The 20480-nt window shown below is 39.4% G+C and overlaps 1 protein-coding gene across 1 annotated transcript; it reads right to left on the reverse strand.

Moving 5' to 3' along the window:
* Positions 1 to 5048: 5048 nt before the first annotated feature.
* LOC133992172 (actin-related protein 2-B-like) lies at positions 5049 to 19483 on the reverse strand. Its single transcript, XM_062430877.1, has 9 exons — positions 19370 to 19483; positions 16005 to 16115; positions 14051 to 14266; positions 13255 to 13327; positions 12386 to 12522; positions 11773 to 11922; positions 10120 to 10265; positions 9443 to 9575; positions 5049 to 6841 (listed from the first exon to the last, which is right to left on the reverse strand). Exons 1-9 carry the CDS (start codon positions 19415 to 19417, stop codon positions 6671 to 6673), a joined length of 1185 nt encoding a protein of 394 aa, XP_062286861.1. The 5' UTR covers positions 19418 to 19483; the 3' UTR covers positions 5049 to 6670.
* Between the last annotated feature and the right edge of the window lie 997 nt (positions 19484 to 20480).

Consider the following 20480-nt stretch of genomic DNA (forward strand, 5'->3'; position numbering starts at 1 on the left):
AATCCTCTGATTACAGTGCCTACGTGCTGGTGACAGACGTGGCCTGGGACATATTTTTGGGTTGTCCATCCATCCGTCTGTGCATCCCATTCTCGTGAATGCGATATTTCAGGAACGCCTTGGGGGAATTTCTTGAATTTGGCACAATTGTGTTCAGTTGGACTTGAAGATGAACTGATAAGAATTTGGTACTCAAACACATTTTTAGCCAGAACTCAAGAATTCATACACTAATTATGACAAAGTTTCACACAAATGTCTAATACGATAAAATGATGAAGTGATGACATTTCATGTCAAATAGGTCAAAGGTCAATTCCACTGGGACATCATGCTCTTCAAAAGCACTTTTCTGGTCATTATTCAACACCATAATTCAGGAAGAGAGGAGATAGTGACCATATTTCACATTTGGTTGGTTACTGAATTGGTGACACCTTGAAACTGTGGTGATTGTATCGATCTGTGCTGCTGAGTTGCTGCTGATGTGTGTGAAACATCCACGTTTTAGAGTTTGTAGCTTCATTGCAGCAACATCCAAATCTGAAGCATCGTCTACTGTCATGGCTACAACTTTGTGATCTATCAGAATCAGCTTTATTGGCCAAACATGTAAAAACATACAAGGAAAATACCTTTTTTTAAAAATCAAATTCCTTCAAAGTCTGGACATTGTGAACGTAAACTTCAACTTTACTACTTGGTGGAGGCATACAACTATGAGCCAGTATTTCTAGTTTTCTCAATTCATTCATTAATTATTTGGTCTATAAAATGTCAGACAGTACTGAAAATGACCATTATAGTTTTCCAGAGTCAAAGCACATGTCTTGTTTTGTCCGACCAACAGTCTAAAACCCAATAATGTTCGGTTAACTGTCATATATGACAAAGAAAAGCATTACATGGTCACATTTGAGAAGATGAAACCAAAAAAATGACTAAAATAATTATTTGTTCTGCAGGTATTTGGTCAAAATCCAAAATATTGGACAAATCAAAATCTTGACCTGCTGGTGGCGCTGGAGGAAAAAAGCAGCAGGATTCATCCTCTGGGGACCGTAATTGTCTGTACAAATTTCCAAATCCATTTAGTTGTTGAAATATCTGAATCTGGACCAAAGTGATGGACCAACATGGAGCGTCCCCAGAGCATCACTGTAAGCCCGTCTGAATGCAAAGTATGAACTCCTGTGACAAAGCAAATCTAAAAAGATATTTGTTTTAAATATAACAAAGTGCATTTTGGTGGCCAAATAGTCACGAGATCATTAAAGTCCCTCAATCTGTATCTAAAATAGTTTATTGAAAGTATATTTTGAACAAAGACAGACTCATAAACATTAAACAAATAGTTTGAAGCCACATATAAAGTCTCTAAAAACAAACGCAGAAGCTTTGCAACAATAAACTTTAGACGGAGAAAGGATGTCACCCATGACTTCACTTGGAGATTCAGGTCAGTTGAGCCCTGATGTTGATAATTATGTATTAAGAACTTCCAGTTTGTTGAACAAAACTCTTTGTAAAGCATTTAATGAAGGAAAACAAAGAATTAAAAAAAAACCTCAGCCTAGTACACCCTGTTTCATTCTCTCCAAGATGCCTTTCCCTCGCTGCCTCCCTCCTCAGCAGGAACATGTGATAGCCATCGAGGACGTCGAGCTGTTTCACTCAGGATGTCTCTGGAAAAGCATGTGGGCGATAATGATGGAGCGCGAGAGAGGGGAGGGGAGGGAGAGAGAGAGAGAAGAGAGAAGAAAAAGAAGGTCCCTGGGGGCTTTGGGGGGCCTGCTAAGCAGCTCAACGGCTGCAAACAGCATCACAGTCCACATGTGCAAACATTTAAGATATCTGCTCTTGTAATGGGGTCAGCGTGGCCCCTCTCTGGGTGCACAGAGCACCGGCGCTCACTTCCTAGTGCAGTTTACAGGAATGGGTGGCTTGTGCTGTGGTCTCATGTCCAAAGATAGGCAGAATTTGGATCTTTTCCTCCATTGAGTTGTTGCTACATTTGCACCCAGTCAGCATTACTTTTGCAACACTTGAGCTTGTTGTGTTTCTCTGAACCCAGCCCGGGGTCGAGATGTTGCAGGAGTAAATCTTAAAAGGAGCCACATAATTGTTTCAACATACTTTGTTAAGGAGTTGAAAGTCTGCACCTGAGATAAAGCATCTAAGACTACGGAGGAAAACATCTCTCTACTCCCACCCTGTGGAAAACGTTTTAGCTGGTAAGAGTTTGTGCAAAAGCAGCTGGAAACCAAACTTTAAACCACAAGTTGGAAAAGCGATAAAATCCTTGAGTAAAAGTAGTAATACCATAATATAAAAGTACTTAATTAAAACAAGAAGTCACCATTGTATGTCTTAAAAACTTCAAAATGTCCATGAAGTACAACTGAACGCATTGATACGGATTTGATCAAAAGTAGAAGTATTGACAGTGAACTATGGTCCTATTAATGGGATAAATAAGTACTGATGCATTAACATGTATTACATGCTAAAACATACACTCACATAAATGTATATATATATATATATATAGGCAAACTGAAATAAATTTAAAAAACTGGAGATGAAGTTTTTCACCCTATACAAGACTCACAATTTCATATGCTCTTCTACAGGTTAAGAAACTTCTCCAAAACTCCCCACAGGGTCAGTTTCATAGCTGTTCCACAGATTGTGATTATATTGCACGATCTTCATCAGTTTGGAGTGTGCCTGTGTTGTCATGGTGTTTACTTTAAAGGATGGGTTCATAATGTTTCCAAACAACAGTCAGGTGCTCATTTTGTGCAAAACTGCATTTAAAAGTAGATGTGAAGCTTATATGAGGCTCCAGCAGTCTGAGTTAGTCATATAAAGTGGATATCTGTCACATTTACAGTCTTTTTAAGCATCAAATTCCTTCTTTGTGTTTCCTCTGGCTGTGTTTCCCTGTTGAGGAAGTGTGGTAACAAACGAGGGACTTTGGCACTAAAAAGACTAACGCTGAAAGATATCTACTTGATTTGACTCATTTGGACGACTGGAGCTTCATAGTAGTTTCAGATAACCTTTTAAATACATTCTTGCAGAGAATACGAATGATTATGGCAGGAAAAACTCGACAATGTTTGTTTAGTCTCCTGACTTGTTTTAAAACAGACTTGAAAAATTGTGAACCTGTCCTTTAAGGACTGTGGCTGAATTTTGAGGTTCAAAGTTCATTCTTGACTTAAGTGCTGTGTTTAAAACATGTGAACTGCACGATGCCATCAAGCCAAAATTAGCCCAAGTTCATAAAAAGTTTGGCTGACATTTGGTTGAGAGAAAAATGTAGATATTTATCTGATAAGAGCAAAATCTACTCATCTCATCTGGCAGAAAAACACAGAGGAGTGAAAAGTACAATATTTCTCTTTGAGGTATAGCAGAGGCAATGCTGAGTCTCAGCTTCAGTACCCATCCCTTAAAAGTGCACATAAGTACAGTTCTTGAGTAAATGTCCTTAGTTACTTCCCACCTCTGTTGACAAGTCGGTGATGAAGGAAACTTCAAACAGTGCTGCAGAGGTAACAGTTCAGGGTTAGAGGGAAGTGGCAAGAGTCGAGGGATTAAAATGGAACAAGGCCGGAAGAGTCTGGGTGAGATCTTTATTTCAGGCACGGAAAGAGAGCCTCTTCCTCTGGTGGCGCCAGTCCTCTGCCACTGTTCCATTTCCTCTTCCTCCTTCTGGCCTCTGTACGCAGAGCTCTCCTCCTCCTCCTCCTCCTGTGTGAGCCTCAGTCACCGTCACACCTCCATCATCTCCTCTGCTGGTACAGTTCATCAATCAACACATCTGATCTCACCTCCAGTTCTTTACAATAACTCTAACTTTAGTAGGTGAAAAAAAAAAGAAAAGAGGAGGTTGCCTTCTTGAACTATCTGATCCCAAATTAAATATCAAGCTAAAGGAGAATATCATCTTCATCATTTTTAATGGCTGATAGCTCCACTTTGATATCTGTTGCAGGAAAAGTGAAGTAAACAAGAACATAAAAAAACAGATTGTTATTGTTTTCTGAGACGAACAAAGCAGTTTTTCCACATAGCAATGCTGTCAAGACATACGACCCTGCACACATGTTACAGTATTATACAGCGTTAATGGCGTCTTCAAGCTCAGCAGGAGACATTGTTTGATTTATAAGCTTTTCTCCAACATGAAACCAGCACGTGGAGCACAGAAGAAGAGATTGAGCAGATAAGATGTGTTGCATGCCAATTGGGAAATCACATCAGTGAAGCAGCTCAATTAATGATTTTGCTGATGTTTATCTTTAAAGTGTTCCTTTTTTTTTGTTCTTAGCCCTAAAAGTGACGCACCGCCTCTAGTCGACTGGCTGCAACAGGTCAATAGGTAGAACATGTTATTACAGGCTTTGAATTGTGTTTCATAACAATTTCAAGTTTTTGAGTGGTGCCAGATTGCTAATGGTAGCGTGACTCATTTGTGTACATGGCATAAATGATTTCTGTGGAACCGCAACTGAAAATAGGTCCATAAATGAATAATGGTGTAGTCATACAGAAAGGGCAACAAGGCTGTCTTCCCTTTATAACACCTGGAAATGACTCAGTTCATGACCCATATTTATTCAGGTGAACTGAGAGCTGAAATAATGAACAACTATTTTGATCATTAATTAACCCTTTCAAGCAAGGCAAGAATCATTCAGATCTCTCAATGTGAGGATATGCAGCTTTTATGTTTCATACTATTATAAACTGGATATCTTTGGCATTTGGAGCGTTGATCGGACAAAACATGACATTTTGAGATGCTACTTAAGGGTGTGAGGAATTGTGGCGGGCATTTCTTCACAGTATGTAGACCACACAATTAAAAACATAGCTTTATCAATAAGGAACTGTACAGAATAATTTAAAATTCATAGAGCAGATTTACTACCCATTTCAAGATTTTCAGTGATTCAAGGTTTAATTCACTAAACTAAACAGATTGTATTGTCAAATTTAATTTAAAAAAAAGTGAGACACAAACATCCTTATAAATCACTTTTCTTTATTTAAATCAGCGTTAGGCAGTTATGCTATGAACAACACAGGAAAATAAAAACAAAAACAGTGACAAAAAAAAAAAGACATTAAAACATGAGATCCAGTTAACATTAACTGCACTTGGCACTGGATATACAGTTCGTGGAAAGAGGAAAAAAAAAATATACACATTTGTCATACTCAAAATAGAAGTGCCTCCAGTATTCCTTAAGTCGACCGTTGGGAGTGAAAGACTGGAGAATTTAAATATGCTCTCAACAGCATTTCAACATCAATAAAATACAGTTTTTTTGTTAGTTTTTTTACTTCTGTGCCCAGATTCAAATCAGTTCATCATCTTCAGCCTGCCGCTGCCTCTGATTTGGTGGATCTGAAGGAATACGACAGATGTGGTGCTATAGCGTCGCCGCAGTCTCTAACATTGCTACAACAAGCTCACATCCGTTCATTCAGCTTGAGATTTACACCCACAGAGGAGGCAGAAGCAGAGGCGAGGCCCGTTTGATGAGGAACAAATAACATCACTCCCACCGGAAACCATCATTGTCTCACCAAACCCCCAAAAAACCCTAAAGTACCGTCACACAACTGATGTCAAAGCTCAGGGGCTTTTTTTCTTCTTTATGTACTTGTCCCTTTATAAATCAACCATCAATTCTTCATAAAAACATGGAGGAACTTCTGTTACCACAATACACTCCATTTACAATGGTAGTAGTGCACAGCAACAAAAGGGGGGGAGAAAAAAAATTAAAAATTTAAAGATATTAATTGAACTCATACATCCATCAAAAAAACAAAGTAAAAGCAAAAAAAAAAAAAAAGTAATCCCTCTCCCAGAAAAGAAAAGTCATGATATCATTTATAAAAACTGACATAAAAATGTGATCAGTTCTCGCTCACCTGGAACAGATGCTGAAAGCGGCCCGTGGCTGTTTGTGGTGGACCCTGATTGTGATATTACCTACGAGTTTGCTTATAAACTTTGCATCATTTTATCCCCCCTCAGGAGGTTTAAATCAGGGGGAGAGGACACTAAGCTTTCTGAAACACTCGCTGTGGTGCTGCAGCGGGTTGTTGGGTCTCCGCGGTTTACCTGCCGAATCTAACTAGAAGCAATTCTCGTTTGCTTTGATCACACGGCAGGTAAACGCGCTGCAGCGTTAACGTTTTTCCCGCCCTGGTTTTTTTAACTTTCTGCACCAGACTGAAAATCAGACTTTAAAAAATAAAAACAATCAGCAGGGCAACGTCAACCCTTCTATTCCTAGTTAAAGAAAGGGAGGGGTCTGAGTGGAAATCTGCAAAAGATGGAATTGGTTCTCGGGGGCTTCGCAGGAAAGAAAAAAAAAAAAAAGGGTCAGCCAATCCCAAACCAGGAGAGAGGAGAGGCAGAGAGAGAAGGAGGAGAGCAAGGGAGGTGACGGCTCGATTCCCTCTGATGTTTGAGGAGCATCAAGAGCCGAAAGAGAGAAGAAGAAGAAGAAGAAGGATAAATAGATATATACTCTGCAACAGGGGCGAGGGGGGGGGGAAATATGTGCATGTATTGTGTGTGTGTGTGTGTGTATGTGTGTGCGTGTGCGTGTTGTGTTTGGTCTGTCCGTTCAGTGCTTTATCTGACGGTGACTCCTAGTTTTTCCAGCACACGGACTCCTTTCTCCTCGTACTCCTCCCGGGTCAGCCAGAAGTTGTCCTTGTCCTTCATGATGTCGGCCAGCACGGCTCCACCCAGGAACACCATGTGCTTTCGCCTGGGAGGATCCTCGATTCGGATCTTAAATTTCTACAAGACAAAGGGACAGGGAGACGTGTAAGAGCTCCCCTGTGTAACAAAGAAACATCTTGCACACTTAAGCTGTGCTCACGCTGCAGCTCAGCTCAGTTATGACAGACTTTAATGTTTTTCTAGTCAGTGTGAACTTTCAGTCAGGACTGAATACAGATTTGCATCAAAACCTGATCCAGAAGTATAACTTGGTGTTTATGTATTCAAATCAAAATATGTAATTACAGTCACGGCAAACTTAAAAACAACTGTCCCAATTTCCGGGACTGGAGGCAGCTTGTTTGAACCAGCGTCAGAAACGCGAGAAATAAAAACAGCTGGAGGATCTAATGTGTGGAGAAAAATGACACTCAGTCCAAACCTGAAAGACTGCATCATAACTGAAATGCCAAACTAATTTGCATGTACATTGTTTTCAAAGTGCTATATTGACAGTGGATATTAATAGTATATGAAGCATTTCTACATTACATATGAAGCATTAATTGATTATTTTTAGCATTAGCATTCATTTGAGGTCATTTTTTTGCCACGAGTCCAATATTCGCTCTCCTTTTAGCTTCCTTTTGGTCTCCATAAACTTCTATCTGGCTCATTAGCTGCTAAACACTTCACACAATATTGTCAAAATATCGATATCGAGGTATTTAGTCAAAAATATCGTGATATTTGATTCTGCCCATATCGCCCAGCCCTACTCAGCACCAAACACAAGATAGTTGTTTTTTTAGAGCTTTTTCAGTTGTCTGCTGCGACTGAAACTAACACTGATGAAAGCAGTGAGAGTGAAACAAAACAACGAGCTGAAAGACTCTAAAATACTCTGTGGAGCTGAACTGCAGACAGGTGATAATTCTCTGTATTTTTGACCCTACAAGTCATCACCATTCACATTATATATCACTCACTGGCTCATTTGTTGAAAATAATAAAAAATGCTGATTAATGCAGCTTTTAAAGTGATACTCCGCTTAAATCAGCATGAAAAGTTGCTTCATGACAGCTGCGGTGAGCTTCAAGTCATGTCACTTAGACTGGATTCCAATGCTGACAACTTTCCGCTATGGAAAAAGCATCACAACATCAATACAAACTTCTTAAACCACTCCCGCAGGATAATCCACTTCTCTGCTCTGTCTGTAGTCTCTGTATGTTCCAAACAGTCATATTTTCACCAAATAGGGCGAAAGACGCTGCTTCTGTTTGTCGTTCACGTGGCGAGCTGCCTAAACTTTGCTGAGAGTAACAAACAAACAGCTGGAAAAAAAGGTGCAAGATACAAATGGAGGCAGTGAATTTAATCCATGTTGCAGCAACAAATATGAATGTTTAGGGCCGATCAGACGGAGCGTGTGGTGCAGCAGAGAAATGGAGTGGTTTGAAAAGTTTTATGGATGTTTTGATAATTCTTCTCCCTACTGTGAAATGTTGTCAACATCGGAATCCATTGCAACCAACTAAATGACTTCAAGCCGACCACAGCCGCTGCTCTCCGTGACAGATCTGAAGTACAAACTTTTTAAACAGACACATTTCGAGCCTGCAGAGGATGATTTTTTTTTTTTTTTTTTTTTAGCATAAAAGTTATTTAGGGTCTTTGGGACCCAACTAAAAGGAAGAAAGAAAATCTGTCATGTAACAGATTACACTCATTTGTGTTACTTGAAGATATATGTAGGGGGGAAACCTAACACTACATATAAAGAGCTCCATTCCCAAACAAGATAAACAATTTGAGAAAAGCGGTCACAGTTGCGGGCAGAAGAGTAAAGCACATAATGACCTGCTATTAAACTTATGAGTCATCTGTAGACCTTTGTTTACAAAATAGTTCTGTGTAAAATCATCTGTGTCTTCAGGACACTGAGGTGGAGCTCAAATGTAATGATATTTTTCCAAAACAAATATTTATCATTGGGAGGTGAACCCCATGCGTTTCGTTATTTAAGTGCACCGTCAAAGTCAAATAATGTCTGTTAGCCTCTGGCACCACCTGGTGGTCGTTTATGTACACTGCACCGGTCTGAGTTGTCATATAATCATTAACTTTGCACCTGAAAATTTCAAATGAGTTTGGGAGAGACATGGTTTAATTAGCAGCTGTGGATAAATCAAATGGTTTAATTCATTCTGCTGGCAATGCCTGCTGTGTGAGATTTCACATCATCATACTGGGAGTTAAACAGCTAGTTGTCAGTTAAAGTTTACTCGCCACGCTTTAAAGCACCTGACTGACTTAAATATGCTCTCTGTGGCGGTTGCACCTTTCCTGGCACTGTCAGCACTCTCATATGTGGGAAACCCCGCCCAGGCCAACTTAAACAAACTCTGAGAATCAGCTGGAAACACTAATTCACAGAAACTGAGAGGCCCGCTGCAGTAAATCCAGACTTTAGCTCATTTCAGTGACCAGTGACTTCAGTGGCATACTGCAGTGCAAATGAGTCTAACCAATTTCTAATTTGAGCGAACGTATGACCTAGTTGTCAAAGTCGCAGTCATACTGTAAACCACATCTGAGTAGTTTTAGCTCAAAGTCCTTCATTAACATGCTTCACGTTATAATTATAGACGAGGCGTTAAGGCTCAGTTTCTCACCGAAAGCTTGTCCACGTCTCCCTTGAGCACACGCTCCAGGTACAGCTGCTTGAGTTCCCTCTCCAGTCGAGACGGCAGGCCCGGGTACATGGTGGATCCTCCTGATAACACGATGTGTTTGTAGAACTCAGACCTGATGACGGGGGGAGACGGAGAGAGAATGAGAGCAGGAACAGACCCAACAACAGGCACAGGCAGAGAGGAGACTATCTTAAAATCATATAAATAAAGTAACGCTAGTTTTCCTTCCCAAATGGCAGGATTTCATATACTTTAAGTCCACAAGTGTTGACATATATTGGAATTTACTTACAGGACATTACAGATTTAAGTTGATGACTTAACCTGGACTAAATGATCAATCTTTTTGCAGCAGTACGGAATTAGAGGCGTATTGTGTTTCCTAGTGTATATTATCTTGGATTTTTCCATTCTTACACATTTCCACAGATAAATTTTCATACGTTTCCATTCAGTGCGATGTTTGAAACTGCTTTATACTGCTGACATGTTTAAATCTGCACGTGTGTGTGCTGTAACTTGTTAATGTCTTGTATCAGGGTGTGCTGGGAGTGGAAACACCCCCAGCAGAGTTTATATTGCTGCATCTGCCTGTCTTTATTGACAGCCGAGTGTTTATCTCTCTCTCTCTCTCTCTCTGCTTTCCTCGGCCTCACCTGGTGTCTATGTCGGCTGCCTGGATGGTGTTGAAGAGCAGCTCGGCCACTCCGACACCCTCCACGTTGATGAGGTGGGGCTGGAACAGAGCCTCAGGGGCCTCAAACCGCTCTCCACCCACCTTAATCACACGGCCATCTGGCAGCTGGAGATGTGTGGGAGGGATGAGATGAAAAGAGGAGGAAAAAAAAATAAAGAGAAGAGAGCATGACACCATTGAAGCATTAGGATTTAATGTATTACTCAACATAAAGAGATAAAGGGTGTAAATCTTGAGTAGTTCTGTTCTATTGTTGTTTTTTGGAAGTTGTTCTCAGATGCAGAAAAACTTTCCTGCACTTAAAAAAACTAAATCTTTCAAGATTCGGATAATATTTTATATAAAAAGTTAAAGCGAAGATGTTGTAGGCTACAAAATGAGTGGACTGAATGCGTGTGCGACTATAAAAAGGCTTCATTCAGCCGAGGGCAGTGGGAGGAAGTGGAGCCCAGCCACCGCCGCAAAGTGGCTACACAGGAAATGATGTAACGCACGGTTCAGGGCTCTCCGGCCACAGTTACATTGCCCTCCTTGTTTCGGCACACTCATGCACACAAAATGATACTTACACATACATGTTCACACACCTACACATGCACGCAGACACGCACACACACTCGCCTACATTAACCCAAACACACATGGTCACAGTGAGCTCTGAGACACAACATGTGCTCGGTAAGGCGTGCAGAAACACAGACTTCACGACCCTGCGTTTAGATTCTGTGGTTCGCTCTGCAGGGAAAAGGGCCTTGGAAAGAAAAGCAAGTCTAGTGGAGGGAGCTCTGCACCCCCATATGTTTGAGTCCCAGAGAAAACAAGTTAGTCAGTAGCACTGCCCCGTCTTTAAAAGCAGCCAGCAGAACCAACGACGTGCATGTGGTAGTCTACTCAACTCAGTGAAGAAACAGATTTAGTTACCACATTAGTTTTGATTATTTTTGAATAACAAACCATTTGGGATATTCTTTCAATAGTGATGCTATTTTTAAGCAGAAATATGAAACTTGTTTGCATGTGGTGTGCATAAAAAATAACTTGTTTTACATAAAATAAACAAAAGTGAGAGTCCCCAGAGGGCGGGAAGTGTGTCGCTATTCTAAGCGATAATGGACAACAGCTGCTTAATATTGTCCAACAAAATATAAATGTACTACTTTATAAACAAAGCGTTTCAGCCATTATTACGCATTTGCATCGCAAAAATAAAAACTTTCTTAGCCTTCATATTCACTCTCGCTGTATCTTGGTTGGTTTTCTTATGCTTCTGTCTCTGATTTAGAGATTTTGTGATGAAGGTGTGATGAGGGGACGAGGACAGGTTTAAACTGCAGAAAAGACTGATGACAGCTCCCCTTTTTCATTGAGGAGCAATGATGTGTTTTATTCATAATCAAGTTCCTTTATTCTCGTTTTTGACATCAACTGAGTTACACTGAATAGTTTACACTATTCAAGTGAATGGGAAAGAGGTCTCGGAATTTTGGACCCTAGTAACTTTTGCACTGGCCTCATACATGTACTTTCATCACTTTTAATTAAAATAATGCAAATATAAAAGTAAGTAGATTTGTTTTATAGTTTTTAAAAACTAAAACATGTGATTATCTACCGTGTATGACTCAACGAGCACAGTGGTCTCCAGCGCCAGCTTCTGCTCCTGCTCGATGTTGTAGCCCACGTAGCACAGCTTCTCCTTCATCATGCGCACGGTCTCAAAGTCTGCAGAGTGGTTGAAGGCATAACCCCTCAACAACAACAACTGCACACAAAGAGGGAAACATGGGACAGAGAGAATGTGATGAGAATGTGATGAATATATATATATATATATATATATATATATATATATATATATATAATATAAGTATTATTCTTTTGAGTTTCGTATTGAAATCTCTTAATATTCTTATTGTAAAAAACAAAACAAAAACACCTCACACAAGTGGCAATGCTAAAGTCTTCTTAAAATTAAGACCCTGTTATAAATACATACTTAGTTTGTTTACAAAAAACTTCCTTTCTAAGAAGCAGTAAGCTTCTACGTGACTATAACAATTTCAAGAGACTTTAATAACATCAAACTTTAAAATAAAAAAATGCATGAACATGTGCACTGAACACCTTATTATGGAAGCAGGACTGTAGAACTGCAGGTACAGTTTGATGATGTAGTGACATTAAGTCTTATTTTGTATCTTTCTGAGATTTGACTGACTGGATACCTTGATGAGGTAGCGGGTTATGTCCCTGCCTGCGATGTCCAAGCGTCTCGTCAGATGGGGCAGGCTGAAACCTTCATACACCGGACAGATGTGTGTCACACCATCGCCAGAGTCTACCACCACACCAGTCAGGAGGCCTAAAAAAAAACACACACACAAACTAGAGTTAATAATCTACACTGTTACCAACCTAGGTGTGTTTGTGTGCTTTGGGCTACTGACTGTTAGCCTTGTCAGCTGGGTAAACACACAAAACCTTAGATAACACGTCTAATGTGACAATTAACTGTTAATGTCGGCTCACTAGTTGGTAATAAAGTCAGAGACAAAACGGTAGAGCAGCACACACACCTCACGCGGGTATGCGTGTGTTTGAAACATACTGTGTAGGTTGAAAATAGTTATTCTGAAACGCCGCGGCTTGAAGCCCCACATGCACACACGTGGGTTTAACACATCAGATCAACTGAGACAATGTCATAACATTCATCTGTCACTGGAGAACTGTCAATGATGTTCATGTGACTGTCTAGACTTTCTGGCACTAAGAATATCATCTGGCAACTAAGTAGTCATAAAATAAATCTTTGTACAAAGTATTTAACAAAGGTGTGGTAGTTAAACACTGCCTCGAAAGAAAATTTTTGCAATTAAAATGAACAATCGTCTCTTTTCAAGCTTCAAGCTGCAGAGCCGGTGTAGGATGACTTCTGAAGCAGCAATACAACAACTAACTAACTAACTATTAATAATTTAACGGTTATAATCCTGCTATAGGGGGAATCTTCTTTGTGGGTGACACTTGTGGTGGAAAAGAAAAATATGTGTTCATGTTCTTGCAGCCTGAGCATGCATGTGTGTCTTCTTACCTTGTGCATACAGTGTCAGCACAGCTTGAATAGCAATGTAGACTCCTCCGAACTGGTAGGTCTCAAACATCACCTGCAGGGGAGGCAGAACATGTCAGACATCAAGTACAACTCGTTCTTGTCGATGTGGAAGACCATGTGTGTGTGGCAGCACATGCAGAAAATGATCTCTCTGTAGCACAGCGCAGAAGTGACATGCAATAAAAATTTCACAGAAGATTTATCAAAACGGCTCTTTTACAATGCAGAAGTGACTTCAAAAGCATTTCCCCAAATGGCTGCTACATCCTGGCTAGCTTCTTGGAATATACATGTTTGTGGAAGTTTTTAAAAAGGATCGTGTCATTAAGGGGATATATGCTTAGAGAGGGTTATTGGTGTGTGTCTGCCTTGATTGACAGGTCTCTGAGGAAATCACCCACAGCCTGCATCAGCTGCACCCAACACAGAGAGACTGTAGACCTACAGTGGCCCAGTTAAGTACGACAGGAAAGACCTATTTATTATTATTTAACACCGCAGATTAATATAGTTTAACAGCTCAGTGAGACAGAGAAGAGAAGGTCGTATTCATTTAAACGCAGCTCGTAACTTTCACTAGGAAATACAAAAAACTTCTAAAACTAAAGCCTCCCCCCAAAATATATATATATATATATATATGTATGTATATATATATATATATATATATATATATATATATATATAGAGAAAAATATGCATAAACTCTCCTTTTCCCAACAGGCAGCTACAAAAATACCTACAAACTGCAACACAGACATAAATATCAACATACCTCAATGATTTTCTCACGGTTCTTAGTTGGGTTCATGGGAGGTTCAGTCAGCAGGATCTTACAGTTGCGGGACTCAATGTTGAGCTTCTCTGGGCCGAAGGTGTAGTCCCACAGGTGCTTCATGTCATCCCAGTTCCTGACGATGCCGTTCTCCATGGGGTAGTTGACCTCCAGCATGGAGCGCAGCTCGCTGGCCTCATCCCCCACCATCAGATCCTGGAGGTACGGGTCAAATGTCAAATCACATAAATATTTAGAAGAAGCTGACCACTTCCATAACCCTGTTTGGATCAGTCAGAGTCACTGGGAGTACAGCCTAGCACTGAGAACTGGTTTAAGGAAAATGACATCTGTAATTTTAACTTGCCCTCGCAATGCTGGTCTCGTAAAAATCTGAGAAACTGGATCATCAGATGACTACAGATAAATTCATGGCTTTAGATCACACCTGAGTAGTAGTTTTTTAACTATAAATTCAGTTACCCAGCATGCACAACAAGGCATTAGTTTCCATGCATGTACACCTGGAAACACTTGTGTTTCCCTCTAGCTACAGTAAACCACTTGTTTTAGCACCATCCAGCTAGCTGCATGCAAGGCAGCCTGGCAATGTAAACAACCGTTGGGTTAGAGCTCAGTGTTAGCCACACAGTCAAGCATCTCACGTTCCACTTGGAGACATCAAAAGCCTGCTGAAGGCAGCCATTTTATGGGTTCATCCTGTGTGCTTTGGCATTAACAAAGTACCAGTCACAGGCATCGCCTCCATGTGGTCTCGATTGAAAAAAAAAAAAAAAAAAAGTAAAAAGAAAAACAGAAAAACAGATGTGCTTCCGTCTCCAACTTTCAGCTGTCTGCCATGCATCCCCCCGTGTGGACACTTCCTCTGCACCAGTAAAGGTGAAACACTCACAGATAGTGAAATGCTCTGAAGTAGACAGTCCTCAATTGAAATATGCTAATTGCTTCGTAACAGTAGGCTAAATGGATCTGTGATGCATTTAGGGAGTTAGAGCATGTATCATTTGGCAACATGCGTTGTAGCAGCAGCTGGCAATTTAAGTTCTTTTTAGCTGAAAACAGTTGTGATTATATCAGTCCTTAAATAGCAGCAGAATTGAGGCAGGGGGTGTAGCTGTCAGGATGCAGCAGCAGATCAGAGGCTCTGAGAATGGAACCGGTCCAAAATCTCTTTTAGCACTCCATCGATAACAGCTGGCCTATGATTCATCACAGCCATTTTTTGCAACACTTTCAGCCTAAGGAGAGGAGTGCATTAGTGTAAGGTGCCTGTATATCTATCTGACTGTCAGCCACTCATTTAGAGATCAACACTGAAACTCAGCCACTTTAAATCACAAAACTAGTTGGGGATGTAGAAGAATGGAGTCATTGTGTGAGTAGAAAAGATGAGAGTAAAAACAAATGTAGAAAAAAAAAATCCAAACCAAGAAGAGATTTTCGGCTGAAATCAAAACATGACACAACTCTCTGTAGCAGGCAAGAACAGGAGGCACACACCAACCTGAACTTACCATCTTCTGGGCATTCTACTTCACCGGGGGGGGAACAAAACATGGAGGAAGAGGAAGGTAAATATATATATATATATATTTATAAAAGAAAGATGAATAAACAAAAGAAGAATTGGAAAAAACAAGAGAAAAGTAGAGATAGGTTTCATGCTAAAATAATAGGACACCGTCAGACATTTAGGTAGACAGAGAACTTATTTTTTACCCACATTACAGCATCTAAGCAAATATTTTATATTTGCAGGGGATGCATTGAGATACTGTAAGATCTTATTTTTATTTATTGTTTGAGGAGTGATTGTGAACTCTCACAGGAGCTGCCAATACATTTATATCAGATCTTTTGTGTGAAATTGGAGCCTGACTTTGTTCTGTTAGCTTCCTTCAAATCCAGGAATATCAGATGTACCAGTTCGTACCTTGATTTCAATGTTTCCCACTTTGGCTGTCGATCGAATGATGGGCCTCCCAACAAGCGCAGGGAAGATGTGCTCTGGGAAGTTGGAGCCTGCATAGCCGCACTTGACAAACTAAGAAAAAAAAAGAGAGAGAGAGAGAGGGATTAGAAAAAGAGGAAGTGATGAGGACTGACATTTAAAGCACTGATGAGATAAAGGGTGCAATACGACAACAATAACATCACCGTCATCCTGCTGATAGCGTTGGGCTCAAATAGCATTTAAACCGTGAGAAAAGTGGAACCACTGCGCTAAAATGACAAAAACTTTGTATGAACATCTGTCAGCACCTGTTTTAGCCTCCAGGGCAGTAGGCGATACCCTTAAATATTTAAAAACCACGCTTAATTTTATCACTGAGCTGTAAAGCAGCATAGAAAACCAGGAAGAGATAATATCTAAAGCTTGATGATGACGATTTCAAATAATATGCTGTCTCAGGTTATAATACTGATATCATGTTGCATATTTCCCCCCCTCACTAAGAAGATGCTACATATTCTTGTCCTTCCTTTAGCGATGGTTTTATGTTTTTTTTTTTTTAAAGTAGCGCTTATTATGGCAACATCATACAACCACAGTGGTTTTGTGTTCACACTCTTCTTCTGCATTTGTTCTATTTGTGTCACTTTACAAGCACAGATATGACTATTCACACAGTCGGTTTTCATGAGAAACTTCAGAGACGATCCATGAACTCCCTATTAAATGAATTATAACTTGAACATGATAAAAAATGTTTTAATGTGTTTGTATTACTTAAAATAGCCTAAATAATGGAAATATGTTTTGTATTTAAAATGTTATTTTTAGGGGGAGTAGTTGGTAAATTGTTGCCATATGGCCAGAAATCTTCACAAAAGTAGACCAATATATGATTTGGGAGGGATATTTCAGTTCCATCTGTTAAAAACTATGATTTCCAGTGGTGTCATTTATAAAGCAGATAATACATTAGTTACAAAATGTCTGAAATTACAAACTATACATGAAAATGTTTTTTTCCCCCTTTTTTAAAATGTAATCAAAAGTTGTAAACTTAGTCTTATCCTATACAAGTCAATTATAGCCCAATAGATTGAATGCACACAAACCACTTCTATATTTGCATATAGTTTCCATATAGCAACAAATTAATTTAACCATTTTACAAAAAACATATCACATCTAAATTGGTTTTAATCATGAAAATTCATAGTTAACTTGCCCCCGAAAGTGTTAAAATGTTGCCTAAATGTTGAACAGTTAGTCAACTTTGGGCACCCTTAAATCATGACCTCATTGTCCATGGAAAAAGGAAGTGCAAACAGCATTTCTTGCTAGTGTGATGTGGTCAATCATTTGTCCTATCAAACTAAAAGACCTACATTTTCACAACAAAAAAGTAAAACATGTATTTTATATTACTGCCTTTTAGTAAGATCGAAATAAAGTAATTGTTGCCATATGCATTTGTTCTATTTGTGTCATGACATCAAGCACAGAAATGACTCTTCACACAGTCACAGTGTTCATGAGAAAATTCAAAGATGGTCCATTAAAAACAACTTTTAACTCAAATAAATTAAAATAAACTTTAAGAATCAGGGCACATAGTTCACTAACGCCCTGCTGCAACAGCTGTAGGGAGCCTGATAAAAAGGAGTGTATGTGTAACAGGTGAGGCGAGCCAATTCTGTCAGTAGCAATTGTTACAATATAAACCTTGATTAATTAACCAAAAGAACCAGTTTATCCTCTGCAGTGAAAGATTGTGCAATTTACCAGTAAAAGCCTTCAAACTCTGCCTTGTATTTTTTTCCACTTTGCAGACACACAAAGCAAAGTTAAACTGTCCTTTTTTTTTTTTTTTTTTTTTTTACAGAGGATGATGTGAAACTGAATGTATCGAGGCACTGACAATGTGTTTGTGACTTAAGTGACTGTGGTGCAGACTCACTTCCTCTTGACTACTCAACCTTGACATGTTTTTTTCTACCTCCATTCGCTGAATTGCTTTGCTTGAAAAAGACGCATCTCAAAAAAAGCCTTATTAGTCAGTAACGTGCTGAGCCAACATCCTCTTTACTGCTGACAAGCTTTAGGAAGGAAGTCCCTGAACCTCCATAAGAGACAAGAGACTGTGTGCTACCTGTGTGCAATTAGTAACTCCTGAATATAAACAAAGCTCAGCAAAGTATGTTGTATGTTTTGATTTGGGGGACAAACTGCTTACTTTTTCTACAAACCACAGCAGCTTGAAAAAAATCCTCCAAATTCACCCTTGAATTAACTATCAAAACACCAAACTGTTTCCTCAACAGTGTAGATTTGACCAAACTAGGGCTGGTGGCTGGTAATAATTTTCCATAGTACTATTTCTAAATATAACTTCTTTAAGAAGTCTGTTTTATAACAACAAATGAACAGTGAAAGAGGTTAGGATGTTGTGGCCCCATCACTTACATAAAAAGGTGCTTTATGAAAGGGTCTCCTAATGGCCAGTATGAACAAAAAACCTATTTCATAGCTCATTTGTGCACCAGATTGTTGCTTAAAGACCGCACAAAGAATTACGAAATAGTCCTTTAATGTCTCATTCATCCAAATAAAACGATGCAACAATCTTTTACTCTTGATATGGGGAGTGAATGCAGAATTGGGAGGACTTAAGCGAAGTGATCTTTGTAGTCTAAAAAAAAGCCACATCTATCCGGGAAGTTGCTGCTTGCTGCTGAACAGGAAAACATAAAAGTGGTTCCTTAATTAACCCTGACACGGCCTAAAAGCTAACTAGCCTCCCTTACACCTACAGCTAGGGTTTTTAGATTTCTGTACAAAATCTTAATCTTAATAATCTAACAAAATGTCAAGCAAATAAAGTGAATCTGCAAATGTAGTATGCATCGCAAAGTGCATCATTGACTGACGTAGAATAAACCAGCTCATTTGATTGCTAGTCTAGCTGCTGTAGCTTAGCAACCAAATGAGCTAGCAGGCTAGGCTAGCTGTTGTAGTTTAGCAACCAAATGAGCCGCTACTCGTCTGTAATAAAATGTAAATATGAGGTTGGTTTAAAGATGAATCAGAGCTGTGTGTATATATTCAGCTTTTAACATTAAATAAGCAGCAGCGGCTCTACTACTCGCTGTTTCCGTGTCGGGGGTTTGTATGAATGAAAATTTGCAGGCTAACAGACTAGCTTATCCACCCAGTTATCGCTAGCTTAGCTTTAGCTTTGACAGCCTCTCCACTTCCTGTTTCAGCAAATCGGCTCGACATAACGGAGACGTATTAAAAAGCTTTCAACACGGATTGATTTGATCACCGAAGAGCAGTGAACTCACCCCGGTCCCATTGTCACAGACCACCACTTTCCTTCCCTGGCTGTCCATTGTGTTAAAAAAAAGAAAAGCCCAGTTGCCTCTCTCTCTGAACCTCCCTCAACTTTCTTCGGCAAGCCGGAAGGAAGATGCACCGAACCCCGGCCGAGAGGAGGAAGGGAAGGGTGCACATCCGGTGTGTGTGACAGCCACTCCCTCCAAAACATGCACCCCTCTCAATCATAGCAATAATCACAGTACATGTAATGACTGGCAGTGTTGCTATAAATCCATGGAGAGTTATTACTACTTTTCTGCTCGTTTATTTTTCTTTATTTAAAAGATCATACAAATAACCAGTCATTCCAGTTCACAAATAAAAGATAAATAAATAAAAAAAATATATAAAGTATAAATCATATACAATTTCAATAGAAAGAAAGACATTAATGTGGCAGATATCCCTTAAACAGGCAACGTGCACCAGGAGATACATACATTTTTTTATACCTCAATAGGGGCAATGTATCCTGGTGGAGATTATAAAACCCAAAATATAAAAAAAAATTCTTAAACTTATTTGGGGAAATGTTTACTTAGGTACAAATGAGATAACTAGTAACATCAAAGTAAATCTACATTTCCACTCCTGCCTGTTTAAGGTATATCCACTTGCTGAAGCCTCATATAAGCTTCAGACACACTTTTAAATCCTTTTTTCCCTCCACAAAATGACTGGACACACACTGTGTCCAGTCCCCCCATCACTTACATTGAAACCTGCCATTTAAAGCCTCTCATCTGGTTGAAAATGTGAATTTTCTTTGGGAGAAATATATACTGAGGTGCCATGACTAAAGCAATCAGCCTGTTGCTTAAATTCTATTAATATGAACGCTTTAGTTGCACAACAAAACTCCACACTAGTCTTATTATATTCAGACCTATTTCCAGTCTTTCTAAAGAAAGAGGGAGAATGGGAAGTGTCTTGATCTTCACAGCTTGTCATAACTCCTGGACAAATCTGAAAAACTATTGAGCAATTAATGGTCAAAAATCCTACAATAACCTAATTATACACAGTCATACAAAGCATTTCTATTTCTATTTTAATGAAGAGATTGGTCAGCCTATA

This window comes from Scomber scombrus, chromosome 12, assembly GCF_963691925.1.
Source record: "Scomber scombrus chromosome 12, fScoSco1.1, whole genome shotgun sequence".
NCBI classification, from domain to species: domain Eukaryota; kingdom Metazoa; phylum Chordata; class Actinopteri; order Scombriformes; family Scombridae; genus Scomber; species Scomber scombrus.